At 39.5% G+C, this 27309-nt stretch overlaps 1 protein-coding gene across 1 annotated transcript in view; it reads right to left on the bottom strand.

Moving 5' to 3' along the window:
• Positions 1–26659, bottom strand: part of TMEM47 (transmembrane protein 47) — a 30162-nt gene extending 3503 nt beyond the window's left edge. The window contains exons 1-2 of the mRNA XM_026513280.4: positions 26172–26659; positions 10360–10500 (exon numbers count right to left, since the gene is read on the bottom strand). Of these exons, the coding sequence (XP_026369065.1) occupies positions 10360–10500; positions 26172–26397 (367 nt within the window). The 5' untranslated portion in view covers positions 26398–26659. The remainder of the gene's footprint in view (positions 1–10359; positions 10501–26171) is intronic.
• Positions 26660–27309: the final 650 nt, after the last annotated feature.

A 27309-nucleotide genomic window follows, 5' to 3' on the forward strand; every position in this document is an offset into this window, starting at 1 on the left:
CAAAAAATTTGAAGCACTGCTTATTCTATCTAGATGGTATACCTTAAAACATAAATAATTTTTTCTTTAACACCGTTTCACAATATATAGCAAGAATTACTCTACTAATAATTAGTAACTCACCTTATAGTATTTGATGAAATAATTAGTGCAATATAATAATTTACATGAGCATACAAAGTAGTGATTCTCACTTCACAGACATATAAGCATCACTATTATGCAAGTAGTACTATAAGCTAAACTGTTCCCCTATACAAACCTGTAAATAGTTCCCCGAGAACAGTGACCCCAAATATCCCAAACCCTTGCTATTTATTTATGCTCTTTAGGAATTGAGGAATTCAAATTCATTTGTACTGATGAAAGTGGTCAAGCTGTGATTTAAGATGTGCTTTTCTTACTGCTGCTTCTCAATACCACATAAATCAGCCAACGATTCTAGTAACTCCTATCTTCATGTCTTTGCTTATATTCCTCTCATCAAAAATTATTTTCATTCCTTTCCTCTCATTCTTCAAAAGGGGCTCAAAAGTCATCTTTGTCAAGAAGCCACATCCAATTATACCTTTGTATTAGATATAACAGATGACATTTATATATTTATTCTTCACCTACTTTCAAAAAAGAATGAAATCAATGAAGGCATAGGAGCTAATGGTACTGAAAACATCAGCTAATGCTGGCTACTACCATCAAGCACAAAACTCAGCTCTTCGTTCTCAGCTAACTCTCAGTTCTTAAGTCAGTTGTTAGGGCTAAAGGGGAACTGTGATGAGTCATATCTGATAAAATGAAACAAACCAATTCATCAGGAAAGGGAAGGGTTGTTGTTTTTTCTTATATATCTAAAATTAAAGTGGTCCTTATCCTGTGCATATTTCTATATGGGAGACACTGGATTACATGAGAGATGATGCCTTCCATTCAAAATCATAACTACATATTGCATCAACTATTATATAATTTCTACTTTATTTAAATCAACTTAACTAGTATTTATGGGATACATCTGCCTCATTCTCTACTATAGGATAGCTTCTACCCTCAAGAAACAATCTTAAAAAATCTGGGGTACTATGTACTATGGGGCAGGGGTTGGCAAACTACCAAATCTAGTCTGCTGTTTGTTTTTGGAAACAAGTTTTCTTGGAACACAGCCAGGCTTGTTCATTGATGTAGTGTCCACGCTACAACAGCAGAGCTGAGTAGTTGCAAGAGAAACCATGCGGCTCACGAAGCCAAAAGTACTTACTATCTGGCCCTTTATAAAAAGTTTGCCAACCCCTGATACATCACATAAATGTTTAGTCAAAATGATTATAATTTAACTCATCTTAAAAATACTGCAAATTCCAAAAGTACAACAACAAACATATAAACAAGGAGACAAGAATAAAATTTGATATAGTAAGGGGCGCCTGGGTGGCACAGCGGTTAGGCGTCTGCCTTCGGCTCAGGGCGTGATCCCGGAGTCCTGGGATCGAGCCCCACATCAGGCTCCTCCACTGGGAGCCTGCTTCTTCCTCTCCCACTCCCCCTGCTTGTGTTCCCTCTCTCGCTGGCTGTCTCTATCTCTATCAAATAAATAAATAAATAAAATCTTTAAAAAAAAATTTGATATAGTAAAAAAAGATATAGTTTATTACATTTTTTAAAAAGACCAGAAGGATGGATAGTGTGTTTAATTAAACTGGAGTTCTGTGCTTTAAAGTCTATGGTCATCTATTCTCAGTACCTATAAAAGATCCTTATTACCAATATCATTAATGTTCCCAGAAAGTCTACATTAACAGTCCTCTCTTTAGCATATAACTGATGAATTCCAGAAAAATCATGAGGGTGTGATTCCACAAAATCATTCCATTCTATTAGGTTCTGACTAGGGGTCAAGTAACCTTTCTGGAGCCAGATATAAGAATTTGCAACATTTTTGCTATGTAGCTTAACACTGCACCTACCACATTTCATACTGTATAGAGTGGATGGATAAATAGTTCCATATAAAAGGAGAATCTCTTGGCATACAAAATGGACATCACACCTTGTTTATAGTTTTAAAATCTCAGAAAAGGTTTTAAGTTATTGTTAGGACAACTGACAGCTCATTATATTACTCACACTTCCTCTACTTCCAGCCAGTAAATGCTACATGTGTATTAACTAAAAAAAAAAAAAAAAAAAAAAAAAAGTCAGCTGGCTCTGTGACTTTGTGAGGGAAAGAGTGCTTTCATGTATTAAATGTCTTAAAACTAACAAGAAGTCAATTACTATCAACCATGAACTACAGAAAAAAATGGCAAAGTTAGTAAGTAAGTTTTTTTAAAAAAGGCATTTCTCCTCAGGTTTCTATACTCTGGTCACTAGTCTAAGCATGACTGATCTTGCCAGTAGCTGACTGAAATATAAATGTGAATTAGGAATAGTCATTTGTTTACTCAGTCAACAAATTCATTCATTCAATAAATGTTTGAACCAAGTGGTACAGTTTAAGACATTGGTAACAAAAGTTGCTACCCTCACAGGGAGGCAGTTCATTAGTAAATAGGTACAGAATATGGCAGGTATTGCCAAGAGACATGAAAATACAAGAATGCCAGAAAACCAGATAGAGGGATGCAGGCTGCTCTTTCAGATCAAAAACTGGGGAAAGCCTCTTTAGGGGAAGACTCATTTGAGCACAGATCTAAACAAAATGAGGGGTGCAGGTCAATCGAGTGGGGAGTGAGCAATCTGGGTGGAGGGCAGAGGCAGTGTGTAACTCCTGACTCGGGAGCAGGCTGGTGGCAGCTGGACATCAGTAAGAACTCTGTGTGGCTGCTGTACAGAGAACGAGGCAGGGAGCGACATGAGATGAGACAGAAGAGAGAGGCAGGGGCCCATCTGGGGATGGCCCTGTGAACCATGGGCAGGGATGTGGATTTTACTGTCAGTGTGATGGACCCCTGTTAAAGGAGTTTGAGCAGAGAAGTAATAACTGATCTGAATTCTATTCTAGAAGGATTATATGGGTTCTTTTGTGAAACAGCCAGTCCCTAGGGTGAGTTGTTTACCTAGACTGCTTTTAATATTCATTTCAATGTGTTTTATTTGGCAAATATTTGGCCTCCATGGTATAATACAATGACATAATTTCCCTCTAGTGGAAAAGTGGAAATACAACTCCATTAGGCTCCACTGGCATATTCTCCTGAGCAGCTTTCTTAGAGATAAAGCTTTATTGTGTTGTAGCCAGATGAAAATTACCCTAAAACGCTTTATGCCTCTGAATTATTTTACTCTCTTTAGAATCACTGAGAGAAATGCATGTAATAGCAAAACTGAGGAAAAAAACATATATAAGCCTGCATTTGTAAATAACTTTTTCCATTTAATAAAAATACACAGAGGCAGGTAAAAATGGCTCCTTGCCTTTTGTAGATGCTATGAAGGGAAAAACAAACAAACAAACCAAGTCCAGAACTCAAGAAAACATCATCACACTTACATTTCTACTTTACCACCAATCAATGCAACATAATAGGCATCAGCTGTGGTATTCTCTGTGCTCTACCTCAGAGGCAACATAAGTGAGGCTGTGTAGCATTTTAGAATTTGAAGGGAATTTGAAGTTCATTTTATACCTCTCTCCACTTTTTTGAAAAGAGGCAACGAAACTACTAACCATGAAATTGTGTGGATAGAGGCATGACAAGAACTTAGAGGTACTAATTTTTGTCTTATGTCTAGTTTTCCTTAAGGGGCTATTTTTCAATGCTGAAACATTGAAAATATTCAATATTGAAATATTCAATACTTTCATTTATGGGGATATTTCAACAATCATTTATTGGATGTTGACTGTGTGGTAGGTGAAAGGGATAAGACAGACAGGACATGGCCCTTGACCGGTCATATTTCATACTCTATGGTGAAAACAGACACATAGATAATTACAAGTAAATGTGTTCAACAGTAAGAGCAGAGGCTCACTGATCCATTCTTTACACATTTACTGAACTCTAACAATATTCCAAACACCATTTCTACCTGGAGAAAGAAGGAAGGGCTTCCAAGATTAAGCACCATTTGAACTCGTTCTTGAAGGATGGACAGGACTTTGTCAGAAGACAAAAATGAAAAGACCTCCGGGAAAAAGCAGCACCTTGTACAGAGCTTAGCAGTATAAGAGGGTGTACCTATAGAAAATTTCACAAGGTTGGAATAAACGGTACATTCCCATGGAAAGGTTTGGTTCAGACTATAAAAGGCTTAGTGTATCATAAAAAATAAGAGACCGGTTTCTACAGGAAAACATCTCAGAGGTTATCTGAATTGTAGATGCTGTTGGTGCCCTATCCATATGCTCTCCTCATCACTCTAGTACATGTCAGCCTGACTTTGAACCATCAGCAGCACCTGCACTTCTTTGCCTGACTTTTCCTCTGGCCATGAAAGCTACTTTGCCTGGTTGTGGGGCAGGCCTGGTGCTCTGGGAAATTAACACTGCTGGCTCCCCTGCATCACCTCAGCCTTTACCAGTGACTCTCAGAATTTGGTTTCTAAATGCCCCAGTTTCCTAGTCCTTCCAAGGAAATAACTCTGAGGTATGTGCTGTAAACCGGTTTCCAGAATTTTCCGGGAAGTTTAAGCTCCAGCTGCCTTCAGCAACAACTGATTTGATGATGTCCTCTTTCTGGCCTACCTTCCCTTCTCTGTATCATTTTGCATATCCCTGCTTTTGCCTCCCGGACCAAGTACTTGCTCTTGTTTCCTTGTCTTGCGTTCTGCCTCTGGGAAAGCCAAAGGGACAAGTGGCAAGACCAGATGTGTATTTGAGAACTACACCTCATGTGTTTGTGTGTAAGAGACCGTAAGCGGGAAGGAGACTAGAGTCAGGAGGCCCGTAGAAGACTAGTCAATGCATGGCTACCTGTATGCAGTGGTGACTGAGGTGACCCCAGCAGGAAAGAAAGGGGAGAGAAGGTGAAGAAAAGACGATAAAAGAAAAACTCAGTAACTGGATTCTAGGAAAGGGAAAGGAAGGAGTCACGTAGATATTTTAAGTTGGATATTACCATGGAAAAATAAAGAAGAGGAAGTTCCAATTTGGGAACAGAGATGTTCCACTTCAGGAAGAGTTATACCCTCAACTAAGGCAGTAATGGTGGTCCATGAAAAGAAGCTACAGACTTAGAAGATAATTTAGAGACAGAATTGACAGGACTTACCAGCCAAGTCTCTAAATACAGAATGTTTACAAAAAGAAAATGGTAATTTGGTGAATATGAAGCAATCTTCTTTTCCTTTTTATGTATGTATGTATGTATGTATGTATGTATTTATTTTTAAGATTTTATTTATTTATTTGACAGAGAGAGACAGCCAGTGAGAGAGGGAGCACAAGCAGGGGGAGTGGGAGAGGAAGAAGCAGGCTCTCAGCAGAGGAGCCTGACCTGGGGCTCGATCCCACAATGCCGGGATCACACCCTGAGCCGAAGGCAGACGCTTAACCACTGAGCCACCCAGGCACCCCTCCTTTTTATTTTTGTTAAGATTTTACTTACTTATTTGAGAGAGAGAGAGCATGAGCAGGGGAAGGGGCAGAGCAAGAGACAGAGCGAGAGCAAGAGCGAGAGAGAGAGAGCGAGAGAGAGAAGCGGACTCCCCGCTGAGCACCAGAGCCAGGGCTCAATCCCAGGACCCTGAGATCATGAGGGGAGCTGAGGGCAGATGCTTAACCGACTGAGTCACCCAGGCACCCCCTTCTTTTCCTTTTAAAATTTAATCTGTAACTACCAAGAATTGTAGTACATATGAAATTAATTATTGGCATTGATACTATAAAATTGTTCTAGATAAAGGGTAGTTCGATACTGATAAAGATCTGTGAACAGAATTCCCTTTTGGTTTGAAATCTAAGCTGGACACTGGTTTTTCTGACAAAATCTAGACTCAAAATACCTCCAGGGGCACCTGGGTGACTCAGCCGTTAAGCGTCTGCCTTCGGCTCAGGTCATGATCCCAGGGTCCTGGGATAGAGGCCCCTCATCGGGCTCCCTGCTTGGCGGGAAGCCTGCTTCTCCCTCTCACACTCCCCTTGCCTGTGTTCCCTCTCTCGCTGTGTCTGTCAAATAAATAAATAAAATCTTAAAAAAAAAAAATACCTCCGGCCACCTCAGTGTATAACAGGATGGTGTGGAGGGCTGCAAAACGCAAGCCTCTAATCAGAGATAGTTCAGAGGTGGAAAGCAGTTGCTGGAGCTGGGGGAAAAAACCCACCATTCTGTACAAACATTCATTTATAGAAGGCTTTTTGCAGATAGAACAGAAAGGAAGTATCATTAATAAAATTAGTGGGGATTCTGTTATTTAAAATCTGAATAAGAGTACTGAGAATCTTTTGCAATTTGTACTAAAGGCCTTACAAAATGGAAACAATCATCGTAAGTCCCAGTGGAGCATAAAAAAGATCTGCAAAACCAGACAATAAAAGAAGAGGACCTATAAAGAGGCAGCCCCTTTAATTTCACCAACTCTTTAGTGAGAACTAGATGCCAGTTACAATCCCATCATATATTACCTATCACTGTCAGTTACACAATAAGAAATATGCTATACTCATCCATATTGGAAATGTGCACACTTTCATGATGTGCTATGATTCAGTCATGTTGCACTGATCAGTGTGTGGTCTTTATGACACCTCAAGTTGCTTCCTTCAGGTGTTGCCCCCAAGAGATGGAGTAACTGGAGTTACAGGATGGACTCCAACTGCAGTACACAGTTGGCAGCTGAATTAAAAATTCAAGGCTGATTCTGCTCTTGTTTTTCTACGTGTTACACATACTGAAGATAAACTGAAACCCTGGCTCCGCAACTTACTAGCTGGATAACCCTGGGGAATCACTTAATCTTTCTGAATCTATTTCTTCATTGAGAATATGGGGAAAATAAATACCCAAACTTTAGATTGCTATGTTAGAAATAGTAATATACTAAGTGTCTAGCAGTGTTCCACGTGGTAGGTGCTCAATTAATTATTGTTGTCAACCTTATTATTACAGATAGTATCTTATTCTGAAGTCCAGACTTCTAGGACCAGTGAGTGAGAGAGTTGTGGAACATGGAACAATGTTTTAGATGGGCTGCAGTGATGACAAGCTCTTAGCAATTCTAGCAACTATTCAGGCAGGTAACAAACCCATCCTAAATTAGGGGCTTCAGGGAAAAAGGGAAGATGAAAAACCTTTAAAATACGGTTGGCTGCCTTTATGAGATTTACTCATCAGCTTTTAGTAAATACCCTTGGAGTATATAATGTAACACCAAGGCAGTATACCTACATACTAGAGGTGCCCCACATGTATTTGTTAAATAAGTGAATGAAAACATGAATAAATGAAAAAAAACATTTTTATAACTATTACTTTCTTGAGCTGTTTTGGTCTGAGCTTTGTGCTCACATGAAACTTGATGCTTCATAAATTGCCAAGAGAGAAATGGTTTAAGAAAAATTGCACTAGAGTTAGCTAGTTGTTTAAGTGCCCGTTTTTCCCTGTCAAGTTATAAGCCACATGCCTTCATCATCTTTCCAGCATTCATTCAACTATCTATTGCGCATCGTGTTGTACTGGGCATAGTACATAGTGCTGACTTAATTATGTAGTCCGGTGTAGAGATGTTTCCAAGTGGTAGTGCTATGTTTGTTTTGATTTTATGTACTGCATGTTTCAGCAGAAAAAAAGATTATTTCTTTGCTGAGATACATAACATTCTCTGTGTGTCAACACCAAGATAAGGCTGGGTATTATTTGAAAAAAAAAACATTTTGAGACAAGAAGAGAAACACAGACTATTTTCAAGCAGACCAAGATGAGCAAAAAGGGGAAATGGCTCCAAATACACATTTACAAAGAATCACTAAACTGAATTACAAGTGAGACAGGCCAACCAAGAGAATAAGTACGTTTACTATGAAGCAAGCAAAATAAACAGCCATGATTTTTCACTAGCATTGTTTCAAGTGGGCAGATTTTCCAAATTTGTTAATCTTATGCCCAAATCAATAATGGATTATTATGTGAAATGAGTATCTTTTCCAGAAATCAGCTACAGGCTACTCTTTAATGGGTTTTCAGATGGGAGAGAGAAATCTTTTCATGACATGCTTCAAATAACCAGTAAGTTTTTACCTTGCTTATATGCAAAGTGAACACTAAACTAACGGTTATTTTTTTTAAAAAAAAAGCTTCCATAAGCACAGTGTCAAAAGAGAATGAGTAAAATTAAATCTCAGCACATGCACATTTTAAAAATGTAGCAGTATAATGCTTGCTTTAGGTCTCAGAGGGTAGAATATGAATATATGAATATTGCTGTAGGGATTCCTTTCATTACTTTATAATTTACTAATACTTGTAGTAGCTAGAGCTAAATCGTAATCTTTATTTTGACCAAATCCATTACCTTTAACTTATGTTCATTTACAACATGTTTTCTGTTACAACCAGTACTTATTTTCACATTTTCATAAATTTTGCTATATTTGGGAAAACATACAGAGCTTTTTGAGAAAGAACCAGAAACTGCTAGTTATTTTTCTAAGCACGTTTATAATAGGTGCTATAAACAATGGATTTCTTTCTAGATTCTGTATATGCTATTATGGTGGTAAATTAAAGTCTAAATGAGACAGTAACTAGGTAGCACCATAATATTGGATATTTATAAGAGAATGTCTAGAGTACTTCTATACCTTTCTAAAATCACAAATATCTGAGTATTCAAAAAATTATTCAAAACATAATTCCAGTTTTAAGGAATGTATGTCATTTCAGAATAATTTATCAAGAAATTCTATTACAATTAATTATCTTATCACTGTTAATAAATACTAGCTACAAAGACAAATTTATACTAAAATTAAAATATCAAGTTATTTCATTTTAAGGATAGAATGATCCATGATAAATCCATGAACCAAGATATAAACTAGAGAACTATGATGGACTCTATGTACTAAATTATTCACAACAGAGATCTTTATTATACAGGAGATCAACTACGGCCAATGCCTAAGACTTCAAACTATTTTTTGTAATAGTGGTTTCTATTCTATTAGCAAGTATCTGTGGTGCTATTTAGCTAGTTTCATGGGTCTCTTAATGCCATGTTCTGTCTGTAAGACGCACCTAATAAACAGCGGAATAAATGAATGAATCAATCAGTAGTGAATGAGCCACTAGTTCAAAATTCAGCAGCCTCCCAGCCCCGGCTCTGCTGGTAACTACTGTGCAATCTTGAGCGAGTCACTTAAAAGATTTGACTTAGATGTACTTCATTCAGCCCTCTGGACGTTCGTTTTCATGACACATATATTTCGAGCAGTCTTCGTGGGTATAAAAAAAAAAAAAAAAAAAAAAAAAAAAAGAACACAAACAGTAGGGGGCAGCAGAATACTTCAGATCTTATATTTTTAGCTGACCCTACACTTGAAATCCTGAGAAATTTCATCTGTTCCCGTCTTTAAACAGCTTAAAAAAAAAAAAATCCATCTAACAGCCGAGATGGTTCTGTCAGTGTCTTCATTATTGACAGTCACAGGGGCTTATTTTGCAGCCTTCAAATCAGACGTGACTGACAGGGTAAATTGAAGGCACCACAAGAATATTTCAGTTTGAATCAAAAAGAACAATATATTCAAGGCTATTCTTACAAATGAAAATTAAAACACATAAAATAATGGACTGGGCTTTTAGTCTTGTAAACCCCCTTTCTAAATAGTTCCCTGATTTTAGCAAAACCTCCACCTTACCTTGCTTGATATTTTCATCCAAGCTGTGCGTGCTTCATAGAAGGATGGTTGTTAAATTAACGGCTTGCCAGTGACTGCATACAACTGAACGGTCTGATGGTTCAAGTTATATGCTATCATTTTTCATTACAAGCATGTTTGTTTCCAAACAGATTTAGACCTTTAAGGCTACATATATTGGAATTTTTTCCAGTTTCATGTCAGGAAAAAATCATGTTGCCTTAAGATCACCAAGGGGGTAGTAAAAGGATGGGAAAAAAGCTGAACGCAAAGATGGTTGGCAAATACATCTGCTGCAATTCGTAAGGCAGTAGCCCTGTCAAGAACTATTACTTATTCATGGAAGTTTAGAAATTGCCACTGTGCTCTGTGAAATGCTTAACATACTGAAAACTAATAATAATGACAAACCCTTAGTCAATTTACCTTAAACTGTAACAAATGTCTCTCAATTTGTATGTAACGCAACAACCACATACTGCTTTTGCATGAGAAGCGAGGGATGGTAGAAAGGTTCCTGCAATGTGAATACTGGTTCGAACGTAATATATATATATATTTACCTGCTGCAAAAAGCATGACAGCAACAGGTCTGTAGAAGCGCCTTCGAGATCCCACGCAGATAGAAATCAAACCCACCAGGAATGCAATAAGAATGATGGCAGCACCGCCCAAGAGTAAAGCCAGAGTAGCAATCTGCCAATCTGGAAAGAAAAAAAGAAAGGTATTGCTTTTGAGCAGTCAATCCTCAAAGAATCAACAGAATGATGTTTAGCAGCCTGCACCTAGCTGCAGCTAAATATATGGGATCTTACTGCATGCTAAGCATCCTCTAGGAACTGAAATGTTTTGCAACAAAAATTACTATAAACGTCCTTATTCAGAAAAGTCTCTTATGCTAAGCTCAGCAGTGTTTTTAGACAAGGGGTTTGCCACACTTTCCAAGGACTCTACTAAGCCTTCATGGTAAATTGGGTGTCCTTTCCATAACCTGTTTTCATTATTATTGTTTTTTCTATTGAGCTATAAAGTTCACAAATCTTAAGTATGAAAGTTGAGAATATGACAAAATTTTATATATATTCATACCCCCATATAACCACCACCTACATTAAGATATAGAACATTTTCATCACCGGGGTTCCCTCGTGCCCCTCCCCAGTCGATAATCACCCTCCCACCCAGGTTAGTAAGGGACACCTATGACCTCGGATTTATTTTTGCCTGTTCTTAAACTTTATGTAAATAGTATGAACTCTTTTGTGCCTGGCTTTTAAGTCTGGGATATTGATTTTGTGTCTGGCTTTTATGTCTCTGATATCCACCCATGTTGTTGTGTGGCAGTAATACATTCTTTCATTCTCCCCCCCCATCCTTTCTTGTAAAGCCTTCCTTCTCCATACCACACCCCCCCCCAAAGAAACCAGTTTTTATTTGCTTATCTTTTCCTCTTCTTCTCTAAAACAACTCCCTCAGCAAAATGGCATCAGGAGAATTTGTTGCTGTTTGTTTTTTCCTCCTCTCTTTCATTTCATTCTAATCTCACTGTCGTATTTACCACAAGGATGATTTGTGAAATTAAGTATTCCCAGGGAGCCAAAACGTACTCTAAAGAGCTGCTGGCCCCCCTTCTTCATTCATACGTGGAAACAGCAAGCATATATTGACCATGTGCTGTGTACAGGTCTCTGTACATGGATACTCTGAGTCTCCCATGTGCTGAGTGAAACGTAAACCTCGCTGAAATGCATGTGTCATTTCCTATGAAGATACAGAAATAGCATGACAGAAAATTGGCCCATTTCCCATTCCATAAGAAGAGGAGAATGTTCTCCAAGAAGCAGCAAAGTGAATATATGAAAGCACTATCCAGTTTAGGAAGCATCACAAAAAATGATACTGTGCAGAACATTCTTCAGTGGGGGTCCTTTGGAAGTCCCAGGCTCCCTCTTCTGGCCCTCGCTTTAATGTATGTGCAGAAAACGAAAATAGACTTTAATCCATGGTTAAATTGCAATGTAGTCTATCCAAAGTCAAGAACTCGTGATATTTTGATGCTGCACTCTGAAATTACCCCTCCAGAAAGCTTCCAAAGTGCACTCTTTACCACTGTAGGATAAGGGATGAATGGAGGAACCTATAAAACCCTCGGATTTTCTTCTTTTCTTTATACTTATATATCTCTGCCTCAAGTGTCCTCTTCCACATCCTTGCCTTCTAATAAATTCTGGATTTATAACTGGCACTGAACCAGAACTCGCACTGTATTCAGGAAACAAACAAACAAGGAGAAAACAGAAAAAATCCACACTTTTAAAATATAAAGGTGAATCGCAAGAAAGTGGAGAGCATTTTTATGCCACCTATTTGTAACAAAGCCATATAACTTCAAACAAAAGTATATCTGGCTTTCAACTAGAGTTTAAAAGGATAGCCATACTACGGATTTTTTATTCCATAACAGCATGTAGGTTTGAATTAAAAAAAAAACCAAAAGAATAATCCTTACATTTGGAAGTCTCTAAATTTCTTTGAAAAAGTTTATACATAGCACAATTATTTTTCACTTAACATAATAGAAACCCTTCCGAAAACTTTTAAGTTGAAATTTCTGAATAAGTAAAATTTTTATTGTATCAAAGTGTTTGGGGTAGAAAAAAAAATCCATCCATTCATCTATCAAATTCTTTAAGAGAGACTATGTCGAGGGGCGCCTGGGTGGCACAGTGGTTAAGCGTCTGCCTTCGGCTCAGGGCGTGATCCTGGCATTCTGGGATCGAGCCCCGCATCAGGCTCTTCCGCTATGAGCCTGCTTCTTCCTCTCCCACTCCCCCTGCTTGTGTTCCCTCTCTCGCTGGCTGTCTCCATCTCTGTCGAATAAATAAATAAAATCTTTAAAAAAAAAAGAGAGAGAGAGAGAGACTATGTTGAAAACTTTCTAGTTGGACCACTATTTTTATAAAATGATTATTACTTTTAGCAACTTTCTCCAAATTACTTTAAATAAGAATTTTTACAGACTCAATTTTAAGTCAAGATACAACTAAATATTCACTCACTTAAAAAAATAACTTAAAAGAATGCTTTTTTCTGATAAGCTCTTTCACACAGCCCAATATCTATGCATAAAATGCCACACATTTGACTATTTCCACTTTTAACCCAAAATAAAAAAAGGAATTTTGATTACTTTTCTCTACTTTAAATATCCTCTAAGAATAGCTAAAATACCTGTATTTATTTGCATTTTGTAAAAACGAACTAAGATAGAAAAAAATTGGCAAAATTTTCCCACAAGGGCCAGACAGTAAATATTTTCAGCTTTGTGGGTCACGGTCTGTGTTGGAACTACTCAACCTCTGCTATGTAGTGTGAAAACAGCCATAGACAATATGTAAATGAATGAGCATAGCTGCGTTCCAATAAAACTTTATCTACAAAAAACAGGTGGTGGGCTGGTTTTGACCCTCCAGCTAAAATTCACTACCTCTGGTCTGTACTTTATGTACCATTTAAAAATGTTGAACTTTTTTGTATGTAAAGGTCTCTCAGACATTAATAATCTCATAATGAAGTCAATCTGATAAGTGAGTAATACAGGAGTGCAAAGTGATGCCCACCCAACTTAGCAATCGAAAAGTACAAAAAACCCAAATCTCACAAAATGTTGAATTTCCTTAAAATAGTAATACTTCATGTTGTATGGAAAACCAATAAAACAATAGAAGCCACCAGGAGAATAACACTTATTAAAAGGGACTAGAACCTATTAGGAAGGGAACCTCTTAGAGCACAGGAAGTAGTTCTAAAAAGAAAGTGAATACAACCAGTTCTGATTTTCTTCCCTTTTTTTTTTTTTTATGTTTTATTTATTTATTTGAAGCGGGGGCGGGGGGCAGGAGGTACTCCCTTATTTTCTTCTAAATGTCCTATGTGTATTTTTAGTACTGAGGGTTGTGGCTAATGAGAAAGTCATCCTAGACATAAAGTCAAAAATGCACGTTACCAATATCACACTGTAATATTGCTACCCTTCCTTTTGGTCCTTAACCATAGATAACGCCTGTTCACACGGAGAAGCCATTTTATTTTACAAGAGACTAGAACTGGGCCCTGTCTGTCACTGTCCTGGCCCGAACCTGGGCCTTAGACTGAGGTATTGAGCTCATATCTCTGGCAGACAGTGCCAAGTTTTGAGATTGTTGTCATTATATCCATTTGGAATGATTCACTCAGGCAGGTTGCCCAAGACCAAAGCTTTAATTCGCTGATCAGTTGAACAATCAGGAAGCCAAAAAAGTGGTCCGATAAGGCTACCATTGTCAGTGAGACCCAGGGCACTTCTCACGGTTCAGCACTAGGCACTCTGAAGCTGACAACAGTGCTTACAGCATCGCGCCTCTTTCAGTAAATAGTTAGAATCCACTGTCGAAATATTAGGGCCTGCATCCCTTACCGGTGAGCTAAAGTCAGGGACCCTGCAGATGGGCCTGATACCACTTCCTCTTTCTTGTTGAACAAGACTAGAATACAGAGAATTTTTAAAAAGTGAAAAATAGTTTTACAGACACCTAGTAATGGCCATTAAAACAATATACGCTGGGCTTCATGTATCCACATATACTTCCTTATCTACCAAATGTAGATTTAACAAAATATACATATAAAATGTTTTGTTATATACTACAGAACTTGAACGAGTTTATGGTAATATTATAATAAATGACCAGAAAACTTGTCTTTACACTAATGGTTTTTCCATTAGAAGGTTTGCATGCCACAAATACTCGCTACCCCATATTCAGTGTTTGCAAAACAAATTAAAGTGTCATAAAATTACCAATTTTCAGCCCCATTTCTTAAAATAAAATCATCTATTTTAAGTTCTCATAATTGGTTAATTTCTACATCAATCTTAGTTCCACAATTTTATAGCCCTCACAGTATTTAGTCAGATGAAGTGTTAAGAGTCCTTAGAGATTTATTACTCTGCATTAGTTTTACACATCTCTATAAATGATAAACTGACACCGTAGCAGAGCAGTGAACATAAACCAGCTCTGCAGAACATCAATGGCCATGGTGCTATTTTACAAATTGCAGTGCTCTGCACAATTAACACTGGTCATTGTTCAATGTCAGGCCAGTTGATTTGAAATTTGGGTTTGGTTTCTGAGAGCTCAGAAAACAAGTTATAATCAGTTTTGATGAAAAAAATGGACATCCTGGGTCCATAAACCAGGGAAGACTCAAATGGGCTGAGAAGAACATTTTGGATCTGGAACTCACACCTGAAATGAGGCTGCCGTAGTATATGGCAGGTTCTGCTTAAGAGTATAGCAGTCCCCCCTTATCTGCAGTTTCACTTTCCATGCTTTCCGTTATCCACGGTCAAACACAGTCCAGTCTGGAAGCAGATGATCCTCCTGACGAATCACCAGAAGGTCAACAGTAGGCTACTGACTACTAAGGCTACGTCACAATGCCTATATCAGTCACCTCACTTCATTTCATCATGTAGGCGTTTTATCATCTCACATCATCACAAGAAGGATGAGTATGGCACAATACAATATTTTGAGAGAGGGATCACATTTATATAACTCCTATTACAGTATATTGTTGTAACACTTCTGTTTTATAATCTTAGTTATTGTTGTTAATTTCTTACTGTACCTAATTTAAAAATTAAACTTTATCACAGGTATGTGTGAATAGGAAAAAACATAGCATATATAGGGTTTGGTACTACCCACAGTTTCAGGCATCCACCGGGGGGTCTTAGAATATATCCCCCAGATATGGTGGGGAGTGAAGGGGACTACTGTATTTTGGCGAAAGTGACACAGTGGCACACAGAAGGCACCGAAAGTGCACCTATGGAAGCCAAGGCTCAAGATAAGTGTGTGCTTCTCTATCTACTATTGCTTTCTCTAAAACAAGAAAAAAAAAAGTAAAAAATTTAAAAAAAGGAAAAAAATAACAGGAATTAATATATATAATGCTATACTTTCCCCCGCAGTTACAGAATCAAAATTGGGCAGTACTCATATCGTAATATCAAGTCCAGCATTAATATGCAACTCAGGAACTAAATTCAAGTCCTCTTTCAAGGTATTTTTATTAGCTGGCACCAGAGTTTCCAATGTCTATAAATGCTTTAGTATTCTGCAGAATTGTGCTGACTTACTTTACGGTCTAATACTTGAGACTGGTCTGAAATTGCCACTGCATTATGAAAATTCTATAAGCCACATTATAATTGCCAAATTGGAGAATTCACATTCCTTGACGGAATTCGTGGTCAAAGTTTACTTCCAATTTTCAGGAAAGGCAAAATCTTAATGACAGTACAGTTTCCATACCTTTGAACCAAGGTCAAATGTACCACACCAGTGCCTAAAGCTTTCCTTCACCCACCTCATTTCAAAACCTTTAACTTGTCAAACACTGCCTAATTTATTTACCTCTGTAGGTATTGTTTATACGCTGAAATTAGTTCTACTGTATGTAAATCCCTGAGCACACAATTGCCACTTCTTCTAGGAAATTAGATAAAATTAAACAGCAATGAAGAAACAGATTTTTAGCCTTAGAAATTCAACTCCCACAGTTTGGGTGGGTAGTAGTTTCCTAAATGTATTTTAATGTTTTAATACGGGAGTATCACTGTTTCCTATCATCTTGACACCACCTCAGAGGTCATCCATAAATCCTCCCTAACTCACCCACATAAGCTAGATCATTTCACTCATCCCCAGAACACCCTCAGTTCTTCTAAATACTTTTATTCACTTGTTGGGCATATGTATAGCAAAACATTTAAATTTATTTTAATTATATTGGTGAGAACTCAGAAAGCGAATTCAGTATTTCCAATTCCATTTTATCATCAGGAATGGGAAATACTGGGATGGTTTATATTTGTGGAGGGGAAAACAAGCTCCAGTTGCAGAATAACTTTTCAAACCCAAATTCTCTAACACATCCATCTCTTCACAGAAGACCATGCCTTTTTCCTGACTAGCTCATCTCCTTAGAAATTATGGCATTGAATTATTTTCATCAATTGTAATTTAGGAATTTGAGATTAATGCTACATACTTCTGGGTTTGGACAGTAAATCCATTTCCTCATGTCTGAAGAATGAATCAAAACGGTGCTGTTACAGCCAAAATATTTCTGGAGGTATCAAATGATACACTTCACTTTTTTAGTCTGCATGTGGGAAATGAAGTGGAAAACTGAAACCATTACTGAGGGAGTTTAAACTTTGTTTTCTTGGCTAAGTTGCATTCTGACCTAAATCCATCAGTGTTGCATTAATTTTCCACTATTCCATGAGATACAGACACAAAGATGGCAAAAGAAGAATTCCGATTCTAATTTCAATAATTAAAATGACGTCTTTTCAATCAACTAATATCAAATCTAACATTCTTCACATGCAAACAAACATTTAAAGCAAACTATGTGTCTTTTACAAAATGACAATATGGACACTGTACACTGTGCTGCACAAAGTGAAATGGACTATTAGAGAAGCACCTACCTTGTTAATCAAGTTGCAATGATACAACTTAAGAGTCCTACTCTTCGGGCCAATTTATGGATAAAAAAATGTGTCAAAAGGGCAGTGCCCACCTGACTTTAAGCACATACATGATACCAGGTACCACGCAAGTAAGTGATGCAACAACTCTAATAACCAAAATGCAGGTTAATTTTGCCAAAATTCTAGGAAATTCTGGTTGTCCAAAAGTACCGGACAGGTTACTAATTTTCAATCCATGACAATTTCATTCAAGTCTTTTGAATTATTTTGTGTTGAAGAACACACATCTCTTTTTCTTTAACAAATCAAGGGTTGTTTCAACTGCTTCACAGAATTCTATCTTAGAAAATTTGGTGAAAATGCAATTTATCATCTAAATACCATAACATATGGTATCTTTTCCCCCAAATAAGACCAGTATATACAGTGCTTTAGCAAAGACGCCTGCTATTAAATCATGTTGCAGAATTTAGCCCCCCCCCCAAAAAAGACACACCATCACCACTAATGACTGCTGTTTCCTACCCCGTACTATGTTAAAAAGCTTTCATTAGCATTTGATGGTAACTAATATTATCTAAAGGGTACAGGTATTTCTCAGTAATTTCTAATCATACTGTTTTCATAAAGTTGTGATGAGTTTGTTACACTGAACATCGTTTCTTCCCCACTCTTAGGGAAAAAACCTAAGGATACAATTTAGAAAACATGGTTATCTGGAAAAGCAGGAAGAAGAAAACCCACACCAGAACTAGGAGTGGGTGACCTTCCTCTGTTCAACTGAAAATCTTCTGTGATGGGTTTAGAGTACCTAATAATAATCAAAGGGTAGACGGAAGACAGCCAGTCACCCACGATCCGTATTGAGATACCCTCTTAGTAAATATGGGGGGGATAAAATTGGCAAGATAGCAGTTCCCTGTTAGCAAACTTCTTTAGATCTCTTCTATCCCCCTGCAGAATTTAAACTTTTATTTCCTCCTTTATATTACTTTGTACATTTATATGATTTCGTTGTTTAAAAGCAAGTGTTTCATTCATCACCTTGCTGTCCCTAACTAGCACAGTGCTGGCATGCAAACTTGCTAATTCTGTACCAGGATAATGCCTACGCCCTGCTATGAAGTCAATGAATATGTTTTAATAAAGTTAATTCCTTGGGCACATGTGAGAAGACAGGAAAGGGGAAAGGTCATTTCTCTCTTTAAGTCACCTAGGAATAGACACCACGTTACATTCACAAAGTACTACTGCAACATTTTGATGAACTTTTGGTTTAGGGATTTTAAAACACAACAGCAATAAAACCCCCTTTGATGGAAATTTGAGTTATTTTGTGGGTGTGCCTTTTTTACACATTGAGGATATGTCACTCATAGGTCCCAGCTTCTACGTTTAAACATCTTTTTGCTAATAAACATATATTTTGGAAAGAGAATCAATAGGTGACATTATGTTGAAACGTGGCTCATTAAACTATCATTTAAAACCTCCCAACAGTTAATATAAGCTGCTAGAGATAAAAACGATCTACATATTTTAACTTCGTCCTTTGAGAACTATGGATGCCTTGTTTTGTTTTGTTTTTTAATGGGAGTCTTTGGTGCCAAAGGCAAGAAGACTACAATAGAATAGAAAATTGATGGTCTACTAGTGTCTCAAAATCCCACACAAATACAGTAGCAAAAAAGGGCAAGGAAAGGTGTCCTTGCCTAATTTTCAAGGGAGATGATCCAATACTTTGAAAAGACTGGTAAGATTTAACTGCCGATGCCTTTGACATATAAGGATGAAATTCTGTTTAAGGAAACATCAGTCTCTTTGGATAAATAAATGTATCTTTAAAAAAAAAAGCCAGGATGCAGTAATAACTTGATCTCGTGAAATTTGTATTCATTTAATCAATTTAAGAAATTTACATGGCCGCCTTCCACATACTGGCAATTATGATTCAACTTAAAATTAAACAGATGTTTTAAAGCATCCTATCCTGGCAAAACTTAAAGAAAAAGAAGTTTTGTTGATTTTTAAGGACTAGTCATGCCAACAATGTAAATTTGATGACAGGAAACATCTAAAACTTAACAGGACTTACTGACATATGAGTCCATCTGAAGATCCTAAATTCTATGTGAAATCAAATCTTGAATGATTATAAAAAGTAGACATCTATCTCATGTGTAGTACTTAACCTCTGCATCCAAAGTTCCATACATGAGAATACGCAACACACCTTCAAACACCAAAAGATAGTTACCTGCAATGTGACAGGAAAGTGTGAAAACGCACACTGCAAAAATACTTCAGACAAGTACAGTCCCTACTGAGTCACTACCATTGCATCTTCCTCATTTTTTCTTATCCATGTAAGAAATTTGCCTGGGCAGGAATACTTTTAAAATCTTTTCTACTCCAAATGTGCTATGATTCTGCAATTCAATATATGGGCAATTGTCAGGAAAAGAATTTTGTTATTAAGGGAAAAACAAGCAAACAAAAAATAATTCTGCAACTCCAACACCTTTCCAGCGCTACAAAACTTGGCTCCTGTCTGAAATTTTAACATTTTAGTGTTCGTGTACAAAGCATCTATCTCCTTAGACTCGTAGAGAACATTCTTTAAAAAAAAAAAAAAAAAAAACCCTAAACTAAAATTTTATCAGCAACACAAAGTAGCAGATTAGACGCCAAATTCTTAATCAGTTTGAGCCTTGGTCATTTGAGACTATAAACCAAAATGTCTTAAGGTCAGCTATAGAGAGTGGTAGAAGTTCTCTATTTGTAGACAGGTTAGGTTTTTTAGTTCATTTGATTCCAAATCTAAAGTAGCCCCATACAAGTGACCAATCATTAAAGCCATGTGTTAAGTGCAGTTTTTGCCCCAGCCAAATTTTACTTATCTAATTGATTCAGAGTTTTTTTTTTAAGATTTTATTTATTTCTTTATTTGAGAGAGAGAGAGAGAGAGAGCGCCAGCAAGCACAAGCAGAGAGAGCAGTAGAGGGAGAGAGAGAGGGAGAAAGCATGCTCCCTGCCGTGATCATGACCTGAGCTGAAGGCAGATACTTAACCAACTGAGCCACCCAGGCGCCCCTGATTCAGTTTCTTAAAGGAAGAAGCTATGTAGTTGTCTTTGTTCTTCAGAGGCAATAAAGTAAGAATGCAGATTGGCAGCTAGACTTCAGTGTCAGACTCTATGCCTCAAAAGTCCCCAACAGCATCTCTCATCCTCCATGTTCTTCTATAATGGGACCTTGCTGCTGCTCCATCAAGAGGGGAGTCCAGCTTTCCTCCCCTGGAATCTGGGCTGCCATACAGCTCCTCTGATTTTCCAGGCTAGTTAAGACAGAGACTGGTTCTCTTAGGTCCCTCATTCTGGGGAAAACCACTCATCCTGTAATAAGTTCAATTATCCTGGGACCACCATGCTAGTAAGGCCTGTCCCGGCCGAGCCCAGTCTCCCAGCCATTTCCACCAAGGTGCCAAACCCACTGAAACCATTTGGAAGATCCTGCAGTTCCAGATGTTAAAGTCCCCAGCCATTCAAGTCACCCTCAGCTATGTCCCCCAGACATCCTGGAGCCCCAGATAAACCATCCTCATTATGCCTTATCTGAATTCTTGACCCACAGAAGTCATGAACGTAATAATATTGTTGTTTTTATACCACCAACTTTTGAGGTGGTTTGTCTCCCAGTATTAGTAACTGGTACTCTCTGGGAAAAAATATCTCTACCACTGACAGAAAACTTGGTAAACTTAACAAAATGCCTGGTCTCTTTAATAACATAAAGGAATAACATTAGCAAGTTTACTGTGACATTGGGAATAACTGAGATGTCTGCCCTGTAATAGTACTGATAAAAAGGGTAGCTATTAGATAATAGTTTTGTTATCATGATCTACCAAGAGCATTATTAAATGTCTGGTAATGCATAGCAAAATTTAAATTTGAAACGAACAGCTTACTTCATTATTCAATGCAAAGAGTTTACCTTAATTAAGGGGGTGGGAGAGTCCTCAACTATCCAAAAAAAAAAAAAAAAAAACCACTTTGGGCTTGTTTTTCTTAATATATAATAAGGAACAAACACAACCCTAATGAGCAGGTACTTTTACGTATTTAATCTTAATGAGAAACCATTTGAAACCATTAAATTATATGAGGTCACACGAATGGAAAGTGGCCAAATTCAGGGCAGTTTGAATCTAAAGCCTCCTGTATTCTCCACAACACTACTCTGCCCTCCTACAGGATTACATTATAATTTAATATTGTTCATATAGAAATTTACTGTGGTATTTAGGTAATGTATTCCAGGGACTTATTTTAAAGCATCTACAATCCTTTTCACTAATATGTCTAGTAGTACTGGGTGTATCTTTGGTCTCACTAAGTGTTCTTACCATTAACCGAAACTTGAAAGAAATTCTTAAAATATATTCCTGACAGCAAGCAAAATCTATTGCCTGAGATATGCTTTTGTTTGTTTTGGTTTTATTGTGAAATGTTTTATGAAAGGCCAGGCTTCTCGCACACCCATCAAATCCCTTTGCTGACAAAGACTGATCTAAATGGTTCCCTGGAGATTACAATCATTCTGTAAATGTGAGCAAAAGAGGAATTAATTGTATCTGCCCACAAATTAAAACGTCCTTTGTAAAAGTCCATCTTGGGAGCTTGAAAATCTTACGCGATGGTAAAAGAAAAACCATCATGAAGATCGTGAAATAAGTTATACTTGGTTTTCTCCAGTTTATTGAGAAAGTTTTGGCGCTTAGTGCTACTCTTTGTATAATTTTCCACCCACCTATGCTGTGTAGGTTAAATAAAACTGCATTTGTTCTACTTATGTTCTTTTTCAGGAAGCCAGAAGAGCGTCTAACTGTCTGACCTCCAGGCGTGCAGAACTATTTGTAAACATGCATCAGTATCAACTCATGTCGAGGAAGAAGTGGAACCTTTCCTGGAGTAAGTCACATTGTGAGGTTTCCCAATTCCATTCTGTTTCCCAATGAAGATATGGATTCAAAATATGCACAGAGGACAGACATCTGAATTCAGAATCACCAAACCTCAGATTTTCTAAGATTTGCAGTTGTTTAGGCAGTTTGGTTTATCTTAAACTATGACCTAAGGTGGGTTTTCTTATAATGCCTGTTAAAGTGGAATTTTCTACTAGTTTTAAGAAAATGAGCTACATATAAAGCACTCTTAAGAGAACCTCTTGTCAACTGAAAATAATAATATTCACCTGTTATTAGCATACAGTGCACACTGCCATTTCAAAACTGCCAGTGACTCATGTTACAAATGAAGCTATTTTTAGGACAGTGCACGAATGATGTTAACAATATTCCTTGAAAAAGGCACTACTTGATCAAGTACTTCATGGATGGAAAAGATGCATAGATTCTGTAGATGGAAAGATGGATAAATGCACTTGTTATATCTTAAAATTACTATTAGTAAAACACGTTCATTTGGCTATCTGTATGTCCTTGCTTTTTGCTTGGTCCATGAATCACTTGGAAATCAAATGAGGAATCTGCCTTATATGAAATGGCTATATATTTATAAATCTTAAAAACCACCCTAGAGGTTATGCAGCACATTTGATGTCAAGTTTAGGGCATCAGCATTCTGTATCCACTTGAGAAATCCTATTTGCACTAAGGATTCTTTTGTAATAGCTATAAAATCCTAACAACTGTATTCTAAACAAAAGTTATCAAAACTAAATGTGACTAAGCAAAAGCCAAAAACACGACTACCATTAAAAAAAAATCTGATTAAAGATTTATTAAAAGGCTGCCAAAATCAGTAGTGGGGAAAATGATCCTTCAATAATTCTGTGGCCAGCAGCCATGTGAGTACTACCTATTCGAAACTTCCTAACAAGCATACTTTATTATTTTTTGTTTCCACCGCGAATGACAGTCTACTGGCCGTTTTTCTCATTTGTCTTTTTGGAAAACTTATAGTTTTAGATGAATGCCTGGACTGTCCCCCTACACTGAATTGGGACACCAGAAAGCATTACAGTTGACTGACACCCAGATTACTGGTTCATCCTAGAAGTGCTGACGCAATCTTCAATATACCAGGACACAAAAGGCATGGTTCTGCTTTCGCTTAAAACCATAAAACGGGTTATAAGCAGCAAACAACGCATATTTGGTACCAAAATTAAAATGCAGCTTTAAAAATAATGGCTGAGGGGAAAGTTTCCGTAGGAACTGGGCCTAAGTAGGACATATTGTCGTCAGTAGAAACATTCCTGAAATTTCCCTTCTGTAAATACAAGCCCGCCTCTTCATAGCAGTTTTAATTTTAATTAAGACAAAGGTTTTTAATTAAGCCCCGAAGATCCTGGTGAAGGGCCTTCAGTAAAACTGTCCTTGGTGGCTCCTCCCGAGGTAATTCATTTCAAGAGACAATGAAGTGGATCTCTTAAAATCTTCAGAGAAGACATTTCCCTCCCTGCTTTCTGCTACTCCACACAGCAAACAGACTGAGAAAAGCTGCCTGCCCTCTGGAACAGGCAAGAAAAGCATTGCTCGTTTCAATTGAAGCTTCCCTCTTCGTTTCCAAACATTTGTGGATAGAAGCTTCAAGTTCACAGAACATTTTAAGAAGGCACATTTTGTAAAGTGGGGGAGAGAGAGAGCAGTTTTCCATATTTTGTTTCCTTTCCTCCTGCACCCCCCACCCACTGCCTTGGAGAGGAAAAATGAACTGCTACTACATAAAGAAAGTCAAGAACTTGTTCTAGTTAGCCTCAAACAAAACCATCTCCATGCCTCCCACACCATTTGCTCACCAGCTACACTTTTTCTGGGATGAAAACTATTTTAAGCAAAATAGAACTGAAGCTGATTTTCAGGAACCCAAATAGAAATAAATGCTGTGGTATGAGTTTCAGCAGAAGGGTAGGTTAACGGGCTTAGGGGGAAAAAAAATCAGAAACTGTCCCTGCCTCCAATTTCCACCTTGTAGAGACCTCTTACCACTATATTTGCATCAAGCTTGAGTCTCCCTATTTCCTTGCCTGGAGAGGGAAAAAAAAGCTGAGATAAATGGGTACGGAGGCAATTAAGGAGAGATTAGCAAACACTGCATACTGCTCAACAAACTCCGGTTGGCTTCTCCCCATTCCCCACATTCCTGGCCAAGAGAAAAGGATACAGGTCTGAAAAGAAAAGAGGAGTAGAGGCTGGTTTCTCTAACCTATCTCAAAAGTCTTTATGCAATCAGGGGGCTATTATTTCAAGAGACAGGAGAAAGGGGCAAAAGATTCCCGTTGCTAAGGAGACATGCAGAAGCTGGCATTCCTACATAAATTTCCATTTCTATTGGAGAGCAGAAAGAAAAGATATTTTCTCCGAAGTTTATTTGGATCCCCTGGTTACTGAAGAAAGGCATTTTACCAATTTATTTTATCTTTAGTTGTAAACAACCAACCCTGAAAGAATTAAAAGACCTAAATGTTGACCTCCTGCTGCCAACCAGTCCCCTCCACAGTGAATTAAGCAACAAAGACGAAACCCCGCAATGGGAATTTTGAAGTAAAATCAGAGAAGCAGAGTTTTGTAAACAGAAAATCAAATTTATGGAAGAAACTTAACCAAGTGAACTAATCTTTCTTGAAACAAGGAACCAAAGACAAAAGTAAGTCAGGTTTGTGTGGCATTTGTGCTATTTCAACTTTCTTGGAACTTGAAACGTCTCCAGTAAAGCTTCATAAATAGTCCCAAAAAAGACAAACTGTCACGAAGGAATTTAATCAGTTTCTTAGGGGTACGCGTGGGTAAGTGTAAAATCACGGGCAGGTCCTCTCCCTTTATTCCCCTTTCTCTGCACTGACACCAGCAGCTGAAGAATCAAGATTAGCGAGAAAAAGGGTTTACTGGAAGAAATCGGAAGTTGGCAGATTTCTGCTAACGGCGTAACTGGGGCGCAGGGGAAGGCAACCGGGGATCAAGGAGAGAGGAAAGCCCCCCTCCCCGGGGCAGGGTAGCCCCAGTGACTACCTTCTTCTCCACCCTCCACCCCATCCGTTTGCAGCTTCCAGTGCTAGCTGAATAAGCCACAACTTTCCAGGCATCTGTGAGTAAGTAGCTCATGGAGAAGAGAAAGGTCTGAAGGAGAGAGGAGGTATTTGGAGAGGAAGAGAAAGAAGGGCAACTCACAACCAACGACGTGTCACCAAAAAAGGAAAGGAAATTACGCCTGTCTCTCTTCCAACTCTCCATATCCCTCAGAAATTTAAGGAAATAAAACCCAAACCGAAACTCCCTGGGGAAAACCGAGACAAAGTGGAGTAGAGCAGGCAGAAACGTGGGCACTAAGAGGTAAACTCAGGCAAATTCCTCCTTGAGAGAGGAGGGAGAAGAGAGTGGGGAAGACCAAGCAGAGAACCCACGGCGTCTTGGTGGAGTTGGGGCGGTTTTGCTTGTCTCTTTTTTAACGAGTGTGGAAGGCGTCGCATTTTTAACACAGCCCCACGGTTCTCGCCTTAAATGATATCAATTACCCCAAACAGCATACGTGTTACTCCAGAGCCCGAGGAATGGCCACGGGAGGACGGAGAGGGCGTGGGACGTCGCATTGGGTTTGGCGACCAGGACCGGGGAGAGACGAGGGCTGGGGATCGGGGAGGCGGCTGTAGCCCAAGGGTCCGCCAAGGGCCAGGACAGAGCGGGGCGGACGAGGGTAGGGGACTCAGAAGGAGGGGAGAGAGGCGGTGGCCGTCCGGGCAGTGGGGCACGGGGCAGTCCGGGGTGGGAGGCAGGGGTCGCGGCGCGCCGGGTCCTCACCGCTGCTGAGCGTGGAATCGCAGTGCCAGCTGTCCAAGCTGGCGGGTTTCCGGCAGGACTCCCACAGGGACAGGTAGTACTGGTGGTCGGCCGTGACCCAGGCCGGGCTCAGCACGGCCCCCAGGTCCAGACACAGCGCCAGGAAGATGCACACCAGCCCGACCAGCTTCAGCGGGGTCAGCACCGACACGCGCACCTCCTCCATGCCGCTGCCCGCCGAAGCCATGCCCCGGGCGCCGCAGCTGCCCGCCCCGCCGGAGGCGAGGTCGCCAGGCGGGACCGGAGAGCAGTGAGCCGGACCTCCTCTGGAGGGAAGCAGCGGAGCCGCCACGCGCCGCGAAGGTGAGTCTGCGAGGGGTACCGGCCGGGGTCGGGAGTCTTTTGCAGCCGCAGCGACGCCGATCCCGCCGCGGACCTTCACTGCCAGCTCCGGGCCGCGCTCTGCCGGCGCCCGCTCCGCCCCGGCGCGGCCAGGCTAGCTCCGCCCCGGCCCCTCCCCGGGCTACGGGAGGCGGTGCCGAGCGGGGAGGGGCGGTGGGTCCGCACCCGGCCGGCGTCGAGCTCCCGCTCCCAGCGCGAGAGGCTAGCGCGCGCCCCGCCCCTTGCCAGTGCGCGAAACGGGTCCCTCTTCTCTGATCCCCAGTGCGTGGCGCGCTCGGAACGGGTTGTCTCCTCCGCAGTGTCCGGCACGCGCCGAACCCAGTGCGAGCCCTTCGCCCCGGACTGGTTGCGCGGGGCAATTCCCTGCAGTGGCTTGGTCTTCGGCCCCGCCCCTGGCCTCTTTCGCTCCGGGGTCCCCTCGTTTCCCACCCCCCCCCTCCGCTGTCACGTGGGTTTCCTTTTCTTAGCGAGCCTGGGTGGGTCCTTTTCTGGAAGGCGTCAGCTGTGGATTCATAGGTTTCTTGGGCTGTGGCCGTTGTAGCAAAGAGCGGTACTCTCTGTGGGTCTCTCTGATGTAAATCCCCCCACCCCCAGCCAATTTCTCCTCCCGGGGGATTTGGAGGAAGGAGAAGAGTGACAAAAGGCATAGTCCTCTTTTCAAACCCAGGACGGACTCAGTCTCGGACCCGAAAACCCCGCAGTTTTTCCTATTTCCTAACTTTCCCCCAATCCTGCCGCCGCATCTATTCTCTGAGCT

The sequence above is a fragment of the Ursus arctos genome, chromosome X, assembly GCF_023065955.2.
Source record: "Ursus arctos isolate Adak ecotype North America chromosome X, UrsArc2.0, whole genome shotgun sequence".
Lineage (NCBI taxonomy): Eukaryota > Metazoa > Chordata > Mammalia > Carnivora > Ursidae > Ursus > Ursus arctos.